This window comes from Sorex araneus, chromosome 5 (genome assembly GCF_027595985.1).
Source record: "Sorex araneus isolate mSorAra2 chromosome 5, mSorAra2.pri, whole genome shotgun sequence".
Taxonomy (NCBI): domain Eukaryota; kingdom Metazoa; phylum Chordata; class Mammalia; order Eulipotyphla; family Soricidae; genus Sorex; species Sorex araneus.
The window spans coordinates 49,536,120-49,558,630 of NC_073306.1; the positions used below are offsets into that span (position 1 = coordinate 49,536,120).

The 22,511-nt window shown below is 41.7% G+C and overlaps 1 protein-coding gene across 1 annotated transcript in view; it reads right to left on the minus strand.

The window, feature by feature from the left end:
* Window positions 1-20,584, minus strand: part of MACO1 (macoilin 1) — a 78,777-nt gene extending 58,193 nt beyond the window's left edge. Inside the window, exon 1 of the mRNA XM_055139124.1 lies at window positions 20,424-20,584. Within this exon, the coding sequence (XP_054995099.1) occupies window positions 20,424-20,503 (80 nt within the window). The 5' untranslated portion in view covers window positions 20,504-20,584. The remainder of the gene's footprint in view (window positions 1-20,423) is intronic.
* Window positions 20,585-22,511: the final 1,927 nt, after the last annotated feature.

Below are 22,511 nucleotides of genomic sequence, written 5' to 3' on the forward strand. Positions count from 1 at the left end.
GCTAAGTTGTCTGACGGCAAAATACTGCAACAAACAAAATAACAGCTTTTAAGCTGTTTTCATTAGAAGAAAATGCCATAGTTGAAAGGCTTCAAAACTGCTGTTTCCCCACCCTTCTACATCTGTTTGGAGAGTCTTTAAAATTCTTAATATACATCCCTATAAACTTAAAAAATTGTCTTTTTTTCCCCTTTCTCTTGCCTCTCTATGTAGTATTCATCTGTACCAAACAAAAACCAAATGACTTCCTCAAATAGAAACTAACTCATGGAGCAGATGCCTAGCACTACTAAGAACTATAAAGGCATAAAAATGCACAGTAGGGGGAAAAAAGCCTAGGGGCTGTGAGATAGTACAGAATAAGGGATTTGCCTTATATGTGCCCTAGTTCAAATGCCCAGCACCACATGTGGCACTCTAAGCCCCATCAGGAGTGACACCGGAGCACAGTGCTAGGAGTAAGCCAAGAACACTGCCAGATTTTCCCCATCCCCACAAAAAGAAAAAATCCTAAAGTTTCCCAGCCTTGTTCTAGCTGAGATGTAATCTCACACACCTAATATCCTCTGAACTTATTTATATTAAACAGAAACACACACAAACCAATCAGAATACAAAGTGCACCATTGCAGTAACTCAGAGACATAATTTTTTTGCGGTTTTAATTTTATTTTTATGTATTTGTATTAAAATTAAGGCACCGTGATTTGCATAGTTATTCATCGCTGAGTTTCAGGCGTACAACGCTCCAACATCAATCTCGCCACCAGTGTTAACTTCCTTCTACTACCAATGTCCCCAAGTTCCCTCCCTTACCCGCAGTCTGCCTCTTTGACATGGATTTAAAGGTATAATTTTTCACATATTCAAAAGTTCATTCTTCTAGTTCATCAGGTTTTTTGCTTGTTTGTTCATTAATTGAATAAAGGATAGCATTCTGCCAATTTGTTTTATTTATTTATTTAATTTTAAAAGAGAGTCCAAATCAGGCTCTCATTTCTTTGTTTTTTGTTTGTTTATTTGGTTTTTTGGGTCACAGTGTTCAGGGGTTACTCCTGGCTTTGCACTCAGGAATTACTCCTGGCAGTCCTGGGGTGGGGTAGAGGGGCGACATATGGGATGTCAGGGATCAAACCCAGGTCAGCTGTGTGTAAGGCAAAGGGCCCTACCCACTGTACTATCATTCTGGCCCAGTATTCTGACAATTCGACTATTAAAAAGTTCCTAATTCTCATTTGTGGGATATAAAGAAACACAGTAAGGGTGTAACAAATACCCAAAGGCAACAGAAACTGAGAACTGGTCCTTAGCAGGAAGTTACCACAGGGAAGGGAAGAGGATAATGGGACAATTGTGAGGGGAGGTGGACACTCTAGCGGAGGCTGTAGTGTTAGAATGTCTCATGAATGAGACAGTACTGTAAACAGTACTGTAAATCACGGCACCTAAAATAATATTTTTTTAAGTTCCTAATTCCAAGCTCTTATCCCAGTCCATTCAGATCTTTACAAAGGAGTGCTTAGGGCAGGAGGTACAGTGGCAATGGTAAAGCACCTGCCTCGTGTTGAGGAGTGTGATTTGGATTTGCCCCCCCACCCCACACTCAATCAGTGGGTATGGTTCTGGTGCTCCCCACCAGCACCACCAGGTAGGGCCCCCTGCAGTAAAAACTACACAAAAAGATCTTTTAATATATACAAATTGAAAATAAAATGTACTTTGACAGGCAAAAGTTTTGCAAGGTGTTTTGCAATACAAATATTCCAACACTAGTGTGATTAGTTATTTAAATATAACCACACAAATTTTAGGTATACTAAAAGCTAAGAGAGAGAGAGAGAGAGAGAGAGAGAGAGAGAAAGGGAGAGAGAGAGAGAGAGAGAGAGAGAGAGAGAGAGAGAGAGAGAGAGAGAGAGGGAGGGAGAGAGAGAGAGAGACTGTACAAGAGCAGGGAATGACAACAAGAAGATTAAGCCCTGCGAATTCTCTGTTCCCTCAGAAGTCATACACAGTAAAAGATGTTAACAAAACAACAGGCACACATGATCCTCAGTGACAACAGTACTCATTATGATACAAAACTTTTGATGAGGGTCTATTTCTAATACTAATTCTTGAAAAATTTGTCTGGGCTTGATATTATATTAAGGTATTTCCCATAGAACTAAGAAACCAGGGGCCGGAGCGATAGCACAGTGGGTAGGGCGTTTGCCTTGCACTCGGCCAACCCGGGTTCGATCCCCGGCATCCCATATGGTCCCCCAAGCACCGCCAGGAGTAATTCCTGAGTGCAAAGCCAGGAGTAACCCCTGAGCATCGCTGGGTGTGACCCCCCCCCCCCAAAAAAAAATCTAAGAAACCAAAGCAAATCAGGAGAAGAAAGTAACAAAGTCTTAAATCCTAAATCCCACCTATTAGTTCAATTTCACTAGTTATGTTAGCCAGATGATGAAAAGGGTTGGGTAGCGGGTGGGGAAGTTCTGCCTCACTCCTTAAATACAACAACATGAAAGAGAGCAAGGCATGATTTATTAGAAGGAATAACTGAGTCATGAAGGCATTTGAGAGCATAATTGATTCTAGATTTCCAAGCTGCTTGGCTTTAAAACTCAAAAGGTTTTCTTTTCCTTGATTCCAGATTTTAAAGAAGAAATTATAGTCTCTCTCTAGACCAGGTTTCTAAGGCATTTAAGAAATGACATGGAAATGTACTCACTGAGTTCTCTGATAAATCCCACGGACAAAGCTGAATGAGATGGGGTGGGTACCTCATCATGTTGAGTCACTGCTAGTCCCCAGGTGGAGAGGCAGATTACTACCAACTCCTCTCTGCCCCAAGTGCTCCCAAGGCATGGCAGTATCCCAGCTTAACCAGCAACATTCTGTTTCACTATTAAGATAACATTAGCCAAAGAACAGAAGCCTGTTGAATACTGTTAATAACTCAAACTTTTAAACCAAAGGCTGCACAAAAAGGTTCATCTGTTAAGGCAACTCCTCTTTTTTTCAATCCTGTAACTTCAAGGGGGTTCCTTTTTTAATACTTGATTTTTTTCCCCCAAACAAATGCTTTTATATCTTCAACATTCTTTAACATCCAGTTTTTACTGGGTCACAGTTTAAAGTACATATATCCAAGGGACCTTGTTCTTTCACAAACCCATGCGGGATCCTCAGCTTTCCTCAGACTCCCTTCAAGGTGGGCTTTCCTCTATGATTCAAAGAGGTCATCTAATTAACAAAGTTTACTTCTCAAGCTATTCAGGACTTCCATTGGTTTCAGTCTTACAAGGTTTTAGCAAGTAGTTACCTGAGTATTTACTTAGCCTTCAGTATTAGTATGTTAAACATACCAGTTGTTATATTTTCATGATCACTGTCACTGTCATCCCACTGCTCATAGATTTGCTTGAGCGGGCACCAGTAACACCTCCAGGTGAGACTTGTTGTTACTGTTTTTGGCATATCGAATATGCCATGGTTAGCTGCCACGCAGGCGAGACACTCTCGGTATCTCGGGCGGAGGAATCAAACCCGGGTCAGCCAAGTGCAAGGCAAATGCCCTACCCACTATGCTATTGCTCCAGCCCATTTTCATGATGAACAAGTTAAAAAACAAGTCATCTAAAATGATTGTTCAGGACTGAAAGGACAGCACAGAGGCTAAGGTTCTTGCTTTGCATGTAGCTTAACTTGTTTTAATCCCCAGCACCACTGGGCGCAACCTCCAAACAGCTGGGAGTAGCTCTCACGCACTTCTGGGTATGGCCCACCCCTGAGCCCCATAAAAATAAATACGACTATCCATCAGCATAGAAACTCCTTTCCTTTTATTGAAGGTTTTGGATTTGAGGTTTTTTCACAAAGAGATCAAATGCAGAGCCTTATTACACTCGAGGCATGCACTCTACCATGGAGACACGTCCTAGGTCCTCCTATGCTGTAAAGGTCATTAAAAAATTGTCAAATCTGAATAGGTGAAAAATTAGGGATCTTAGTTATATAGCATTCCAAAATATTTATTTTAAACCATAAGAAAATATTTAATGGTATTTTTATATATTTAACTAACATTAGATATTTTATGATTTACATATGTTGTTCATTATATGAATTATGATCCAAATATTATTTTAACTATAATCCAAAAATTACTCAACTATAAAACATCTTAAACAAAATTTAAAGAAAAATGCATTTATCATAACAATATACTGAAACAAGAGCTAACTGATAAAGTCTTCGGTCTTAAGGGCTGCTGGATGCTAATGAAATATAGACATATCATTATTACCCTTAATGGTAGTGATTCTTTCAAAGTAGGTAATTACTATATTACCTACTATAATAACTATACTTCCCTCTATTCTCTTCCTTATCCTTGCCATTTACAAGTATTTTTTCCATCTGAATCTATTTAGCAACACATACCACCTACAGCTCAATCATCTATGATTAATGAAAAGTAGTATTGAACATTCTTCTTTTTCCAAGTAAAGTGCACCTTGTCTTCAGTATCTCTAAACTGCTTGTCACTTAAATCATTTACTGGAGCCCACATAATTACCAGAGGGTGGCCATCAATCCTCAGTACCTGACCTTTTCCCTAGGCAGACTAATGGCCATTTAGTTCACTTGGTCCTCAGAAATGACCTTCTGGAACACTGCTGTGGCCATCTATCTCATCCCCTAGCTTTCCTGTCTTCTCTGTAATGACAACTGTAACTCACCTTTAGCATTCACTATGTAGCAGGATACTTTCTGCAGCCAACTACTTTATCTTCTCTGATATCAAATACCTCTCCCTATTGTAGTGTCTCTACAATATTTGTTTAGTCTCTCGTCCAGCTGGGATTCCGGCTGAACTCTTATTATGGGTAATTATAGTCTTGCTACTCAGAGTGTGGTCAATGGATCAGCAGCATCAGCAAGCAGAAAATAGGCCCCAGGTCTATTTAATCTAAGAGTACCATTTAACCAGATCTTAGACTATTTGTGCATACATTAAAATTTGAGAAGTACAAGTCCATAGAGCGGAGTTTCTCAACTTTTTCTCACTACTGCCCCTTCCAATCTTGTTTCCTTCCTGTAGTCTCCTCCCCATTTGTATGCAATTTCCATCTCTGTCTCCCTTGAATATCCATCCTAGAGGCCCCGAGAGGGGCAAATGGCCCCTGGTTGAGAAATGCTGGTCTATAGTATAAACTTACTGCCATGAAACTTTCACTGAATTTCACAATGTCTTATAACAAAAACGACGTTCCTCTTAGATTATTAATACTGTTTCTACACTATTAACTCTTCTTCCCTCAACTGAGAACATTCAAATAATTCAGGGTTAAATCTTTCTTTTTTTGTTTTCTTTTTTTAATTTTAATTGAATACATAGGTACAAGGTTGTTCATGACTGGATCTCAGTCATAAAATATTTCAACACCTGTCCCTTCACCAGTGTACATTTCTCATCATCAATGTCCTCAGTTTCCCTCCCTCCCCAACCCCTTTTTCTTGTTTTTTTATTTGTTTTGCTTTGTCTTGGTTTCTGGAGTCCATACCCAGTGATGATCAGAGTTTACTCCTGGCTCTGTGCTCAGGGATCACTCCTGGTGGGATTCAGGACACACAACAATTTTTTGAATAAATGATCTGTAACAAACAAGAGTGTCTAGCAGGACTGACAGTGTGGCCTTATCAAAATACACACTTAAAATGAAGATAGGGGCTGGAGCGATAGTACAGCAGGTAGGGTGTTTGCCTTGCACACGAATCCCATATGGTCTGCCAAGCACTGCTAGGAGTAATTCCTGAGTACAGAACCAGAAGTAACCCCTAAGCATCACTGAGTATGACCCCCCCCTCCAAAAAATGAAGACAGAGAGGTAACAGATGTACAAGTGACTGAAGAAGATGTCTAAAAGCAACATCACCAAAGAAAACAAGGCCATATGAAGGATTACCAGGCACTGACCGCTCCCTATCCACTCTGACTCTTCGCTAGGAAGAAAGAATCTACTCAGCCTTAAAAAAGTACAATCGAAACAACATCTGCACATGTATGTTCATCGCAGCACTGTTTACAATAGCCAGAATCTGGAAAAAACCCGAATGCCCCAGAACGGATGACTGGTTGAGGAAACTTTGGTACATCTATACAATGGAATACTATGCAGCTGTTAGAAAAAAGGAGGTCAAGAATTTTGTAGTCAAGTGGATGGGCATGAAAAGTTTCATGCTGAGTGAAATGAGTCAGAAAGAGAGAGACAGACATAGAAAGATTGCACTCATCTATGGTATATAGAATAACAGAGTGGGAGACTAACACCCAAGAACTGTAGAAATAAGTACCAGGAGGTTGACTCCATGGCTTCGAGGCTGGCCTCACGTTCCGGGGAAAGGTCAACTCAGAGAAGCGATCACCAACCACATTGTAGTCGAAGGCCATGTGGGGGAAGGGAGTTGCGGGCTGAATGAGGGCTAGAGACTGAGCACAGCGGCCACTCAACACCTTTATTGCAAAGCACAACAGCTAATTAGAGAGAGAAAACAGAAGGGAATGCCTTGCCACAGTGGCAGGGTGGGGTGGGGGGGAGATGGGATTGGGGAGGGTGGGAGGGACACTGGGTTTACAGGTGGTGGAGAATGGGCACTGGTGAAGGGATGGGTTCCAAACTTTGTATGAGGGAAGTATAAGCACAAAAGTGTATAAATCTGTAACTGTACCCTCACGGTGATTCTCTAATTAAAAATAAATAAATAAAAAATAATTAAAAAAAAAAAAAAAAAAAGAATTAACAAGAAAAAAAAAAAAAAAAAAAAAAAAAAAAGAATCTACTCAGCCTTGTTCTGAGTGCCAGACTCCTCTGGCCTTCCCACCAATGGCTCTGACTACAGTTCTGAAAGTGACTTCTACCAAATTGGACATTAAAATAAATCTGCAATACTGAAAAAAAAAAAACCCACCAAAACTTTTCTCTATTGACTTTTCCATTTTAATTTCTAATTGTTAATACTGATAGATATAAACCAAATCAAAGTTCTTAGAGATTCTCCATCATTTTTAAGACTCTGAAATATTTCAGAATAAAGGTTTTTCAACCTTGACTTTCAACCATGACCCCTTTCCAACCTCATTTCCCCCCTGTATCCCTTCCCACCAGCAGTTGGACCCCTAGTCACACATACTCTGGTCCTTTATTTACATGGTTTTTACCTGTGGTACCTTTTGGAACATCTGCATAGTCCCCAGCTTAGAAATGTTGGACTAAAGGTATCCTGAAACAAAAATATTTTGAGGACTGGCTATAAATGAAGTATAGCCTAGCATGTCCAAATCCCTGAATTCAGTCCTCACTTGACTGGTACCTAAAAATTCCAGAAACAATGAAGTATAAAAGCTGCAGTGGGCTACAAGAAAAAATGAACTAGAACTAGTGCTGCATTCTGCAACCATATCCTCTATAAAACCCAAAAGAGAGAAGCAGCAAGCGAAGACCCAAGCCATTCCATAGTTTCCTTCTACTCTGGGCCTCCTGAAAGACTGTTAAGGAGTCTTTTCTAGAGACAGTAATACAGACACACAAAGAGACATTGCAATGACAAATGTAACAGTGAAAAATGTACCCAATTTAAAAGGGAAAAAAATTAGAATAGAATTTTTTTTTGGCAAAGGAAAATAGTAATAATTTCATAATATCACAGGGGAACTTACAATGCTTGTGTATATCCCACGATAATAGATGGGAGAGAAAGATTACTAGAATGGAAATCATTTTTTTAAAGTTTAAAAGAACTGTATGGTTATATAATCCTCTCCATTGCCTTTCTGGAAGATGTGATAGATCCATTGGGACGTCGAAGGGCAGTCATCTTGGTCTTGTAATTGGCGAAAGACAGGCGAGCATTTCGAATACTTTTCCCGGCTTCTGCTGCACTGGCCAACACTGCTGCTCTTCTCTCTTTGAGGTCTTCCTTTATCGCTTCTCTGCACAGCTTTGTGAGCTCAGGCGTTAGCTTATTCATGACTTCTACTCGGATCTCTTTGACAGCCATGTCCACCTGCCCACATGCCAAATTCCGCAGGATGGATATGTCGTTCCCAATGTCCTCCCTTCTGAAATCCAACACGACATTTCGTTGGTAAAGATGCTTTACAGCACCTGGTCTGGACAACGTCAGACCCGAACACCTGAAGAATCTGCCACCAGTACTCATCAATACACTGGCTCGACTCTTCACACACTACCTGTCTGAATGCAAGGATCCGTCTCAGTGGAAAACCAGTAAGACCATTCTGTTGTACAAGAAGGGAGACATCCACGACATCGGCAACTATCGCCCAATCTGCCTGCTGTCTGTCATCTACAAGTTGTTCACTCGTGTCATCCTGAATAGAATAGGCAGAACACTAGACGAAGGACAACCATGTAAGCAAGCCAGGTTCAAAAGGGGATTCAGGATGATAGATCATATCCACACAGTGACCAAACTCATTGAAGTTTCGTGAGAGTTCAAGATGCTGCTCTATCTAATGTTCATCAACTTGAAGAAGGCCTTTGATTCTGTTGAGACTGAAGTGGCCATCAAAGCCCTAGCCAAACAGGGCGTTCAAACTCAGTATATCAAAATCCTCCTCGAGCTGTATTGTGGATTCACCACCAGGATCTCACCATTCTACAAGGAAGTGATCATTTATGTAAAGAGAGGGGTGTGGCAGGGTGATACCATTTCACCGAAACTCTTCAGTGCCACCCTCAAGAACATCATGCGACGACTGGAATGGGAAGGAATGGGAGTGAAGATAGACGGTCGGCAATTACATCACCTCTGCTTCGCTGATGACATCGTTCTCCTAACACCAAACATTAGCCAAGTGGCACAAATGCTGGCTGATTTCGACCACGAGCGTGGAAAGGTCGGATTGCAGCTGAATCTCAACAAGACGATGCTCATGAAAAACGAACTAGTCCCTGAAGCTCCATTTGCTCTCAATGGAATGAACATCTCCGAATGCAGCAGCTATGTGTACCTGGGTCGAGAAATCAACATGAGGAACAACTTGGCAACAGAACTTCGCAGGAGGAAGAGAGCAGTGTGGAATTCCTTCAAGAGCGTCGAAGAAGTGGTTAAAAGAACGAAGAACCTCTGAATCCGGGCACCTCTTTTCGATTCCACCGTTCTTTCTGCACTAACATATGCCTCAGAGACCTGGGCCCTACGCAAACAGGATGAGAATGCTATTAGGGTATCCCAGAGAGGAATCGAAAGAGCTATGCTAGGAGTATCACGTCTCACTCAAGTGAGAGAAGGAATCTGGAGTTCTGACCTCCGTCGACGGTCAAGAATCAGGGACGCTGTCTCGTTGCCAAGGCATCAAAAATCAGATGGACCAGTCATGTAATGCGATTCAGAGACGACTGCTGGACTAGAGTTGTTACTGACTGGATTCCACGGGATGTCAGAAGACCTCGTGGCCGCCCACCAATAAGATGGTCAGATTTCTTCGTCAAATCCCTGAATGAACGATTTGAGGCTCTTCCTGTTCCTGGGGCAAGCAGATATCATTGGGCTGCACTAGCACTCAACAGGGACAAATGGAGACGTTACTGGTGCCCGCTCGAGCAAATCGGAAGAGCAACGGGACAAGTAATACAAGTGATGGTTATATATATATATACACACATACATACAGATGTATGTATGTGTGTATATATATTATCACTGTCACTGTCATCCCGTTGCTTTTCAATTTGTTTGAGCGGGCACCAGTAACATCTCTCATTGTGAGACTTAATAGTTACTGTTTCTGGCATATCCAATACGCCACGGGTAGCTTGCCAGGCTCTGCCATGCGGGCTCGATACTCTTGGTAGCTTGCTGGACTCTCCGAGAGGGGCGGAGGAATCGAACACGGGTGAAAGGCGAACACCCTACTGCTGTGCTATCGCTCCAGCCCACATATATATATACATATATATACATATATATATTTCATTTTTTGACAATGCTAGGAATTGAACACAGGGACTCACACAAGCAAAATTTGGGTTCGACAGCTGTGTTGCATTCCAGTTCTGCAATATTTTTATTAAGACTGCAGACTGAACACAGAACTACTGGGCTGGAGAGATAGTACAGCTGATAGGGCATTTGCCTTGCACACATCTGACCGGGTTTCAATCCCCAGAACCATGCCTGGAACGATCCCTAAGAAGAGAGCCAGAAGCAAGCCTTGAACACTGTCGGGTATGGCCTTAAAATAAAGCAAATCAGAAAAAGAAATAAATAAAAGCCTCCCAAAACTGTGAGGAGAAGAGAACTTTGGTAATGTGGTAATGATGGAGAGATCTTGAGATTCTGATGGTGGGCATGAATGGAGATATATATATATATATATATATATATATATATATACATATATACATATATATGTATATATACATATATATGATTATAGCACTGCTTGTATAAAACAGTATTATCAGTTCAATTATAAACCATGACACCTCAAAATAAACCAGTTGGGGAGAAACTGAGATAACTTAACATGCTGAGCACATGCTTTGCATGTGGGGAACCCAGGTTCAATCCCCAAGCACAGCATGTTACCCTAAGCACCAAGCACTTGGAAATTAGAAGTGGCACTCAAGCACCACAAGGATGTAAATCAAAAAACCTAGAAGGGGCAGGAGCAAAAGTATGGCAGGCAGGGTGCTTTCCTTTCATACGGCTGATACCCGGCACCCTATATGGTCTTTCCCCAAGCACTGCTAGGTGTGATCCCAAAGCTCAGAGCCAGGAGTAAGCCCCCAAACCAAAAAACTTAAGAACAAACTAAAATGCGGGATTACAAAAAATTTTTAAGAACTACTGACTACAGAAATATAAAAAAATAGATACTATAAGCTAATTTAATTGAAGATTTTAAGCTTTAGAATTTCTGCTTTAGTAACCATATGGAATCCATGGGGTTTTGTATGGGAAGGAAAAGGTATCTTAGGAGAGAGAAAAACCACCAGTCCTTAAAAGTGTATTAATACTGACTATATAAATGTCAGAAATTCATTTCATAACTGAATAAAGTATTATGCTTCTTATCTTCAAAAATAGTAATCATCTACCTAATCACACCTTACATTTATATCACACTTGTAACTCTCCTAAAAACTTTTATATTAATTATTTTATTCTTACAACTGTGAACCAGGCAGGGCAGTTATTACCATTTTATAGAAAAGAAAACCTGAGGAACATGGTACGAACAGACAGGCCCTCAGGTACTATTGAACTAGCACAGAAATAGGATACTGTAAAGAACAATGTGCATTCTATATGGAATGCTGTGTTGGTGCAAAAAAAAATGTTTTTAGGTAAAGAAAAGGACAAGGGATTAAGTGGAGAAAAAGCCAGGAAACGCCTGAGCTGGAGAGAGTATAGTGGGTAGGGCACTTTCTCTGAATGCAGCCAATTCAGGTTCAACCCCTGGAATCCCATACCCCCTGAGCACGCCAGAAATAATCCCTGAGCAACACTGGATGTGGCCCAAATACAAACCATTCTCTTGTGATAATCTCTTAATGATCAGAATCATGATATTAACATTAATCTCCTGCTATCAATTACTTTTAGGTTTTATTCAAATTTACATAACTATCTCACTAATGTTCTTATTTAGTGCAGCTGAATAGCTAAATATAGTCAAACAGAAAGATCAATCTGACAACTAACCAGTCTTGGTCCCAGACCACATTTTGCATTAAAATGTCACATCTGCATTAATTAATGAAGATTACTAATCATTAATTTACATTTTTAGAAGAAAAAAAGTTTATGGCTTTTCAAACACAACTCCTGGTACTTGTTGCTTCTCCTGGAGAGTGAAGACAATGCCACTTACCCAATATAATGAAGTTTAAGAAGATCAGATGAGAAATCACACATAAACACCATTCAGAATGGATGAGTGGCACAATACAGTATGGGGGAAGGTGAGTATGACATACTCTGCAAATTGATATGGGTTAAATTGATACAGGTCTCTAATCAACTAGGTAAATCTCTGGCAACCTCAGTGTCTTCACCTTTGAAATCGAAGCTAATATCCTAACTGGAACTAAGTAAGAAAATTAAAATTAAAATATAATAGTAATACTAGTATTGCATTGAATGCTTCTTTTTCTTTTTTTTGTGGCACCAGGGACAAAACCCAGGACCTCATAATTGCAACTGAGCCACATCCCGGGCCTTAACATTTGAGCTATAAATCTGTGTTAAACACTAGATTTACAAATTTATAACGGACAACTCAATTATAACAATCCTATAAAGAACACATTCTCTTCATTCTACTGGTGAGAAAACAGACAAATCACCTTTTCCAAATCACATAATTAATATCAAGGAATCAAGAACAGTACTTGCATTCCAATTTAAATAACTTCAAAGACCATATGCCCATTCAGCACACTGGACGTTCTCATCTCAAGTTAGATGCTCAATATGTACTACTTTCCTCCTGACATACATAGCCAAGTTATGTAATTCTTTAATTCTTGGTGTGCTGTTTTTCAGTTTGGTTTTTTAGCAGGCAGTACTAGACGCCACTCACATTGGTGCTGGAGAGACCATGTGGGATTGGGGATGGACCTGGAATTTCCCCTCTGAGCCATCACCCTACGCCAGAGAATTAAGTTTTTTAAAATGGAACAGAGATTCTAAACAAAACCTTTAGAATCATAATTCATAATTATGAATTTATAAACTTAATTCACAATACTATGAAGCACTGCCAGAAAAATTAAAATCAAATGTTAAGAGAAATAGCTATGGCACAAAAGATGGGACAACTCAAGACTGCTCCCCAATAATATTCACGTTCCTAGAATGACCATTGTAATAGAGAAAAATGTAATTCAAAAATAAAGACAATTGTTTCAAAATATCAGAAACACAATGAACCGCCAAGCACAATCTGTCAAATACAGAAAAGAAAATAGTACTTAACATATGACAAAGACAACTCTAGCTTCAGTATTTCTCTCACCTGAAAAAGTTTTTAACCATGAATACAGCACTTATTCCTTCTAAAGTTCTAGTACTCTCACTACAAGATGTGCAAAGTACCATCTTTAATACCAAGCAGTTTATATGGTTATTAAAGGTGTCTTAAGGGGCTGGAGTGATAGTACAACAGGTAGGGTGTTTGCCTTGCCCACACCAACCTGTGTTTGATCCCTGGCATCCCATATGGTCCCCCAAGCACTGCCAGGAGTAATTCCTGAGTGCAGAGCCAAGAGTAATCCCAAGCACTGCCAGGTGTGGCCTACAAACAAACAAACAAATATCCTAAACAGCACAAATGAATCAGTGATATGTAGAGATATATCTAAAGCAAACAATTTGTACCATTTAATAAACTAAATGCAAAATCTCTTTAAAAGAAAGGCAACAGAGAAGAAGGGGAGAGGTAAATTAGTTCTGATGTCATAATCCCATGACTCAACATGAGTACATCATCCTTAAGGGCATCAGAGAAAAAGTACAAAAGAATAAAGGCTAGAGCTATAAAAGAGGCTTCTATGGTCAAGGATGCTAGACATCTTAGAAAGGTTGATGAACTGAGGCCAGTGTGCTGTCAGTGAAGTTTAATGTTAAAGCAAAAATTAGAAGTCCCAAAGAATATACTCTTAACAGCTGATTACATTTTTTAAAAGATTTCCATTACCAGGATATGCCTGAAGAAGAGAGACGTTAAGGAAAGTCACTTCTTAGGTATTTGAAGAAATGTTCAATAGAAAAAAAAAAAGAAAACTCAAACAAAGGTTAAATGTTGCTCTCATTGGTATGTACCATTTTACTTATGTAACTTATTAATAGCCAACTTTTCTTCTCAACATTACTTGAAAATGATCTAAGTAAAATAATTACACACAAATCTAGTAAGCTTTATTTAGTGAATAATCACTGTACTTGAAAAGTTACAAAATTGCATTAAGTGCCCCCATCACAGAATTTAACTTCGAGGTAAAAATTGTTTAGAAAAACAAGGGGCTGGAGCGATAGCACAGTGGGTAGGTCCTTTGCCTTGCACGCAGCCGACCCAGATTCAATTCCCAGCATCCCATATGGTCCCCTGAGCAGCGCCAGGAGTAATTCCTGAGCACAGAGCCAGGAGTAACCCCTGTGCATTGCCGGGTATAACCCAAAAAGCAAAAAAAAGAAAAATAAAAGTAATAAGTCTCACAATGGAGATGTTACTGGTGTCTGCTCGAGCAAATTGATGAACAACAGGAGGACAGTGCTACAGTGCTATCTGACTGGAGAGATAGGACAGCAAGTAAGGTGCTTGCTTTGCACCTGCCTTGGACCCAGGTTCAATTCCCAACAATGTATATGGCTCTGCAAGCACCAGCAGGAACAATCCCTGAGTGCAGAGCCAATAGTAAGCCCTGATGGGTCTTGCCCCAAAACAAAACAAAACTATCTGAACATCCAAATTCCTACTAGCTTTAGTATCTGGGTGGAAGCATAGAAAAATGAAACAAACTAAACACAGTCAAGTTCAAAGGGTTAAACCAGTGGAACAATCTGTGTTAAACAGAACTGGGAGAAATATTCTCAAAAAAGAGGTGGGGGGAAGGGGGGAGGTATATTATGATTCTTGGTGGTGGAATATGTGCACTGGTGAAGGGACGGGTGTTTGAGCATTGTATAACTGAGACTTAAACCTGAAAGCTTTGTAACTTTCCACATGGTGAACTAATAAAATAAAAAAAAAATTAAAAAAAGAAAAAAAAAGACTAGGAATATACATGTTTACATATCACAAATTAGGTCGTAATGCATACAAATAACTAGCAAGAAAGTAAAAATTAATTATTAAATGTACTATTAAAATCAATACCCGAATCTAGTAAGGTTCAATAAAGGCCATGAGCAATCTGAAAAAAAAAATAATAAAGCTGATAAAACAGGAAACTTTAAAGCAAACAATCTGAAATAGTTCAGTGTCCCTTCTATCTCTGGGTCACCTAGGAGCAGCAATTTTAAGTTTGTGGGTCATACTCGACGATACTCAGGGGTTATCTACACTCAGGAATTACTCATGGCAATGCCTGGAGGACGTACAGGATGCCAGGGACAAACACGGAGTTCGCCTCATGCAAGGCAAGCACATACCCATTGTTACTATCATTCCCAGCCCCAAGAAGTAGCAAATTTAAAGGGATTTTTCATAACATCTAATGATACTAAACTGCCAAGAGTGCTCAGACAAGGATCATAAATAAAAATTTGGAAAAAGTACCCTGTTTTAGAAAATCGTACTATACTAAAAATAAGTAGATACAAATATTTCTCTATGGCAGAGTTTTGAAAATGTATTTTATATAAACAGCAAATAGGTTTAGTTAAACACTTCTCTGGCCAGGTTAGGAAAAACACTTTAATTTCTTGGGGCCAGAGATATAGTATAGAGATTAAGGTGCTCAGCTGAAGTGCTGTGAGGCCCATTCTATCCCATCCCTCACATATGGTATCCTAGCACCTCCAGGAGTGACCACTGAGCACAGAGCCAGAAATAGCCCGTGAGCACCTCCGGCTGTGATCCAAAACACCCCACCCTTATTTATTTTTTTTATTTCTCTATTACAGTTACCCCTTCCCCAACACCTCTCTAAAACAACAATGACTTATTACTTTTATGTCAGATCCAACATTGTTGAATTTAAAGCTTACCAAGATTGCCAAAATGCTTTTAGGCTATGAGGTTGCAACAATGGTATCTGGGGTTTCGGTTGCAGAACACATGTACAATCACGGCAGCCAAGGGTCATGTCAGCCTCCAGAGGCTTTAATAAGCATAGCCCAAAGGAGTCTAAAACTAGGCATAGGAAACATTAGGAAGGTAGGAAAAGAAGTAAAATTAATCTCCAGAGACCAGATTACTTACACAGGAGTATGAAAAGGAAATAAAGAAGCTAAGAAGAATGCAAACTTTGATCATTTAAAAAAGTTAAGGGCAAAAAGTTCCTCTGATATAAAAATGTGAAATACATGTGTGTACACACACACACACACACACACACACACACACACACGAAAATCCTGAATCTTCAATCAAGTTTCATAGCATTGATATAAAAATGAGCAGAATTGCACTACACTGCACCACGCTTTAACACAGCAGAAGCCAGCAAGTGAAGACAGGAAATATTCATAAATTCACAAGTGAAGGGGCACTTCTTTCAACAAGTATCTAGAATAAACAGTTTGCTGAAGCTTAAACACAAGCCTTCTTACTACAGGTTTTCCCTGTTATCCAAAAGTAGAACATAACTATTTAATACATTTAAATATTAAATTGGGGAATGCTAGAAAATTTTCCATATCAATTAATGTTCACAGCACTCCCAGATCTAAAACAATCTACCAAATCATACCCAAATGGAACCTACTATTTTCCAACAGAGAGGGAAATGTGTAGACTTACATGAATAACTATTTTAACTACAAGAACTTTGAGCATGTCTCTGCCTCTGTCTTCTATTCAATCTCATTTTCATATCATAAAGTCAGTAATTCTCAGGGGAAAGGAGAAGGGAGTACAACAAGGTGAAAGGTGGGTGAACCACACAGAATCCCCTTAAGGCTTTTAAAAACTAGACAGCACTCCACCTCCACCTCACCTGGAGAGTCACTGCTTGTAATTAGATATTACTGTTGGGAATGTCGGGAACATGTGAAGACAGACACAGGGAATCACTGCCATAAAACCCTAGGACCTCAAAAAAGTAATAGTTAAAATTGAGTTATTCATTTTACTATCTCTTATTAATAACTTACTTCCATAATTCCCAAAGTAAGTTTACATCTTATTTGAGTTGAAAATATTCCCTCACTTTGTCTACTTCATCATAAAATAGTATAGGGCAAAATTAAGCTGTAAATTTATCAGGTAAATTTACAATTAAAATAGAAAGCTAACATTTAATTCAACAAAAATGATTTTATATGACTAGAACTCTAAGTTCCTTGGAACCTCAAAACCTCTATACAACTATAAGTATTTTTATAGTCTAGATTATAAACTCCTTGAGGATAAAGATCCATGTTTTATGCTGTACCTCCCATAATTCTCTGATCATAGTAAGTTCTTAAGTTTTTTTTAAATGGAATGGATTAGCTTACATTCATTTATGTAGTAATACACTCACTTGATGTTTACTGAGCATTGCATTCTTTGTCAGGCACTGTACCAGCTCAGTTTTTAAGTATGACAGATATCACCAATCTTGCACCTTTTACTCTGAAAGAAATGGCCTATTTCTATGTTTCAATTTTCAAATAAATCTAAATGGAGATAACATTAACATGTCCATTTTCCTCCTTACCTGCCTCTGAAACAATTCTACATAGCCATAAGCTAACAATAAATGGTATAATTTGACAATCACTTCAGCCACAGTTGCTGAACTAAAGACCATGATTAGAAATGCCTCAGCAATGGGATTTTTACCCCCAGCAAAATCAAGCAGCAGCTGCCCCTTGTTTTGACTACTCAATTTTTGTTTTTAAAGTTTACCAAACTTTTAGCTGTCTTCTAAAATTAAAAAAATAAGGGCTGGAGCGATAGCACAGGGGGCAGGGCATTTGCCTTGCACATGGCCAACCCCGGTTGATTCCTAGCATCCAATATGGTCCCCTGAGCACCACCAGGAGTAATTCCTGAGGGCATGAGCCAGTAGTAACCCCTGTGCGATGCCGGGTGTGACCCCCCCCAAAAAAAACCCAAATAAATAAAATCACGTGAACTGTGAGAACATATTAAATAATATTTGTATATCACATTAGAATTTATAAAGAATTTCATAATTTGTAGCTCAAAGCTACTGATATCCTGCTTATTCAAAGTCCCAGAGCTGGGATTTTGAGTTTGAAAGTAGATTTTTTTTTCTGATGCCAGCAATGCAGCAATGTGTTCTCTTAATTACAAGTGTCTCCTTACCATGACAGAATTCTGAAAGTTGTACAATTTGAGAACATGAAAATAGTAAGTCCATGAAATGTTCGGCTATGAGACAGCACAGTAGTTATTAGAGTTGTCAACAAGAGTCTCAGGAAAAAACAAAACACAGCTCTTTGTAGAACAAGACCAAAATTTACCAGATGCTGAGAAACAAAATAGGCAGTAGATGGTGTAAAAATGACAAGTCAAATTTAACACAGATTCAGTTGGATGATTAATAGAAATCTAACATTTATAACTTCTCAGACGCTTATATCCAGCCCATTCATTGTGTCTGCCTTAGTAATTGAACATTCCCTGAATCCCTTTTTTAAAATAGAAAAAAAATTATGCTGTTCTTTAGCTTATAATACTCCAAAACACATAAAACATACATGTGAATTAAAACATTCATCTGATATACCATACAATGTTTTAATAGGCATATATTTATAAACCTTTTATCAACACATAACTTAAAGAGCACAACAGAGGAGAATGCTCTTCAGTGAACAGAATGAGGAACTGAGGCACTACTTATTTTTAATTTTACAGATGACACTACTGAGTAACTGGCAGGGGATATTTACTATTAATCTTTAGGGTAAGAAAATTCAAATTCCAAACAATCATTTGTAAAGTAATAGACGTTTAATAGGCAATGAATGCATTCTTCACAATGATTCACATCAGTTAAGATGTTACTATGGGAGCAGGTACTAAAATGGGCAAATGTGTTCAAAAAAGGAAATTGAAAGACAACAGAAGATCTGTAAACCAGGAATTCCCAATGTTCTTACTATAAATGGAGGTGCATCATCATGCTACTCTAGCCATCATTCGAATGACAGTTATCTGTAGTCTACCAACTCTACTTAATACATTTTTTCTGTTGTGTCAGTAACTAACATTAGAGGGTTCAAATCTTTTTCAGAGGGGGAAGGGGAGTAGAGAAACGTCTTTTACTCAAGAAAAATAGAGCATGAATGAAACTTGGAAGAGATTTTCCCTCCATCCACTCACTAAATTTATCAGGAAAAACTGGATATGCTTTTACAGTTTTAGTTAAAAGGGTCAAGTTTGACTGACTCTGTGTGGATTTTTATGTTTTTACTCATTACTATAAAGTTTTTAATCTCCTGGCCAAAATAGGGCCCAGGCACATTATCTGCTGAATGAATGAATCCATCCTACAACCTATAGCTCATTAGTAAGGCCATACCCAAGAACCTTTTAACTTGAACATTTTAAACATCAAGTGAAGAAATGACCAATGTCTTCATCAATCAGCTGCTTGTGAAACTGCAATCATTCCATCTGCGTAGACAACAGCATGTGCAAGGTGTACAGTTATGCCAAGACAACTCGAATGTCATCAGCTACCTCCCAGGCCGAGTCTCTCGGTTCCACCACTAAAACTAAACGGTAAAACACCACGAGTTCTCAATTAAACCTATATATCCACAGGTTGAGAATATCCTTTGCAAACTACGCACTAAAATAATCTCTTGAACCAAGGACAGTACCATTTAAGAATGGATTCTGAGACGAATCAAAAACTGACCATGGACAGAAATTCTGCCTAGGGAAGCTGTGATTGCCCCAAAAAAGCCTCATGAACCTGCTTCTTGTCTGCTCCCCGCCCTCGGAGTTACAGAATCCAATTTTTACTTAAACGGCACTGCTTTTGGAGGAAAAAAAATATTCAAGGCTGGAGGAAATTTCTTTTCAATAGTTCGAAGAAAACTATTCGGAATTGTCAAGAAGACACTTGGTCTGGAGCGAGAGCGCTCGGGGCATGATTCCGGGGTGTCGGCTTCAGCCTTGGTGCCAAGTTTGAAATCCCGTAAGAGAAGTAAAAGGAGAAAGACGAGACGACGTGGCCACCTGCCTGGTCGGTCGGGGGACCTCGGGCACCCCGGCTGCTCCCAACTTGGCCAGCCTCTCCCCACCCGGTGCATGTGGTCCACGCGCCCTCCCGGCTGCGGCCGGCGTCCCCCAGGCCGGAACCGGGCTGGGGGCGGGGAGAGGGAGGGCAGCAGCGGCCGGTCGGGACCCGCGGGGGCCCTCGGTGCCCCGCGGCGCGAGCCAGGGGGGCGCGAGCTGGGGAGGGGCTCGGCGCCCTTCCCCCCCACCCCCCCCCCCCCCGGCGGGGCCCGGGCGCTCCCAACGGCGGCGCGGCTGCTCCCGGTGCTCGCGCCCGCCGCGCCCTCCCGGCCCGGAGCCGGCCCTCGCCACGCCCCGCGCCCACGGAGCGGACCCCCGGCCGGCCGGCCGCCGACCCCCTGGGCAGCGTTCCCCCGAGGAGCCCCCGGCGCGGGCGTGCGGCCTAGTCGGGGTTACATAACGGGGCTCGGCCCCTCCAGAGCCGGCCGGGGGCCGCGGGGCCCGCGCCGGCGGGGGCGGGGGCGTCGCCGCTCACCTGCCGTAGATGCCCTCGGTGATCCGGTTCCGCTTTAGGGGGCGGCGGAGCTTACTGCAGTCGGCGTTCCGCCGCTTCATCCTCCCGCTGGGGGGCCGGGTGCCCGCGCCGCCGCCGCCGCCGCCGCCGCCGTCCCTCAACGCCGCCGCCGCCGCCGCCGCCGCCGCCGCCGCCGCCGCCGCCGCCGCCGCAGCCTGCCCGCCCGCCCCGCTTCGGGCCTGGACTCTACCCCTGGGGCTGGTCACACAGACATGGAGCCAGCACCCGGGGGGAGGGGGTGGGACGGGGAGGGGGGGCTCAAAGCCTCCTCCGCTTTCGGAAACAAAGAAATGACAATTCCGGGGCCCGCCCGCCCCAGCATCAGCCAGCCAACTGCCCCGCCTCCTCTGCCCTGACGGACTGACCGCAGGGCCAATAGAAGGGTCTGCTGCACCTCAGCTGACCAATCGTAGGACCCGCGAAGGCAAAACGGACTCTAGAACCCGCCTCTTTGAAGGACAGAAGAATGCGCCAATCATTATGGTGTCTGGGCCCACGCCTGGGCCTATCAGAAAAGATTTAAATAGAGGCTTATAAATAGGCCCTATAAATATAACATCCTATATTAGCCTTGTTGCGGAGGTACCTTCGTTGTTACCGGACTTCGTTTTATTGTATTATAATATGTACTACAGCGTACCGTACTATATTCATCGCAGGCTACATGAGTCCCGAATGAAACCGGGAGGCCCGGGTCTGTGTGGCATGTGCTGTTTCTGAGCTGACATGTGCTTCAGTCAGTCGCGTCATTATGTAAGGCGCTCGCAGCATCCTCCCCACCGGGAGCCTCCGAGGCAGCGCCAAGGGCCTTCTCTGCAGATTCTGAAGCTCTCAGCCAGGAGGGCCGCGTCAGAGCGCGACGGGGGTATGAATGACAAAGCAAACCCCGCACAAACATACACATACGCGCGCGCGCACACACACACACGCCCAGACACTCTGCCAGCTTCCAGCGACGTGGTGACAGCACGGCGGCCAATCAGATGGAGAGTGGGGCGGGTCCACTCCGGGCCCGCCCCTTGGTGGTCGCGTCACGGAGGGCGGGGCTGTGGGTGCGCGCGACCTCGCGCGAGGGTGCGGGCTGTGTGTGTAGCGGCGGGTCCCGGGCTCCACGTCCGCAGAGCTGGCTGGGCGGCGGGCTTTTCGGGCATCACGCCTGCTCTACTCAGCCAAGCGTCAGCGTCGCGGGGTGTGTCCACCCCGGCGCTGGGGCCAGCACCACCGCGGCTGATGGCGTGGCTGGACGCTGCTGTTCTGGCCCTAAGAGGCCGGGTCTCAGAGCCTGCGACCCTTTCCACCTAATTCTCCTAGAGCGCCCATTTTGTGCTTGGCATGGTGGTACTGGGTGCTCTGTTTGTTTATTTACACCTCCTTACTCCCCAGCGAAGTATGTTAAGATAGAATTTTTTTTTTTAAGATAGCATTTTTTAAGCCAGGAAAGTTTGGGTGTTTTTTTGTGGCATTTTTTTTTTATCTTGTTTGCTTGTTTGTTTTTTGTGTTTTGTAGTAAGAGAAAAAGAATATGTAAAAGAAGAAATTGCAGCAAGCAGGAATACCTTGCATCTTAACACCTTAACAGCCACTTATTCTTACTAGCCAAAAAGCCTCTGGAAAATCTATGGGTTTTTTTCTCCAGTTTTCCCCAATGGGTGATATTATGATATTATTATTCCTATTGCTGTTAATATTAAACAAGACAATGATCATCCTTGATAACGACTTTTTAGCCTGCTCTTTGCTATTGAACATACACATTTTTACATTATGCGTAAATGTATACATTATACATTATCTTACTTGATAGGAGATTGTGTTAGATGGCTGTGTTAAATCACAGGGGCCTGTGAGGTGGTCTTCCCGCACATAAAAACTTCCAGGAAATGAACACCATCTTGTTTTGCCCTGGAACTATTGGCTCTCTTCCTGCCCTATGAGCAACACCATCCCCAGGAGGAATTTGGTCTTACAGTACTGATCCTTCTTTCTTCCTGCCACCCAGTCTTAAAAACAAAAACAAACAAACAAACCAGTGCTTGGGAGCAAAAAAGC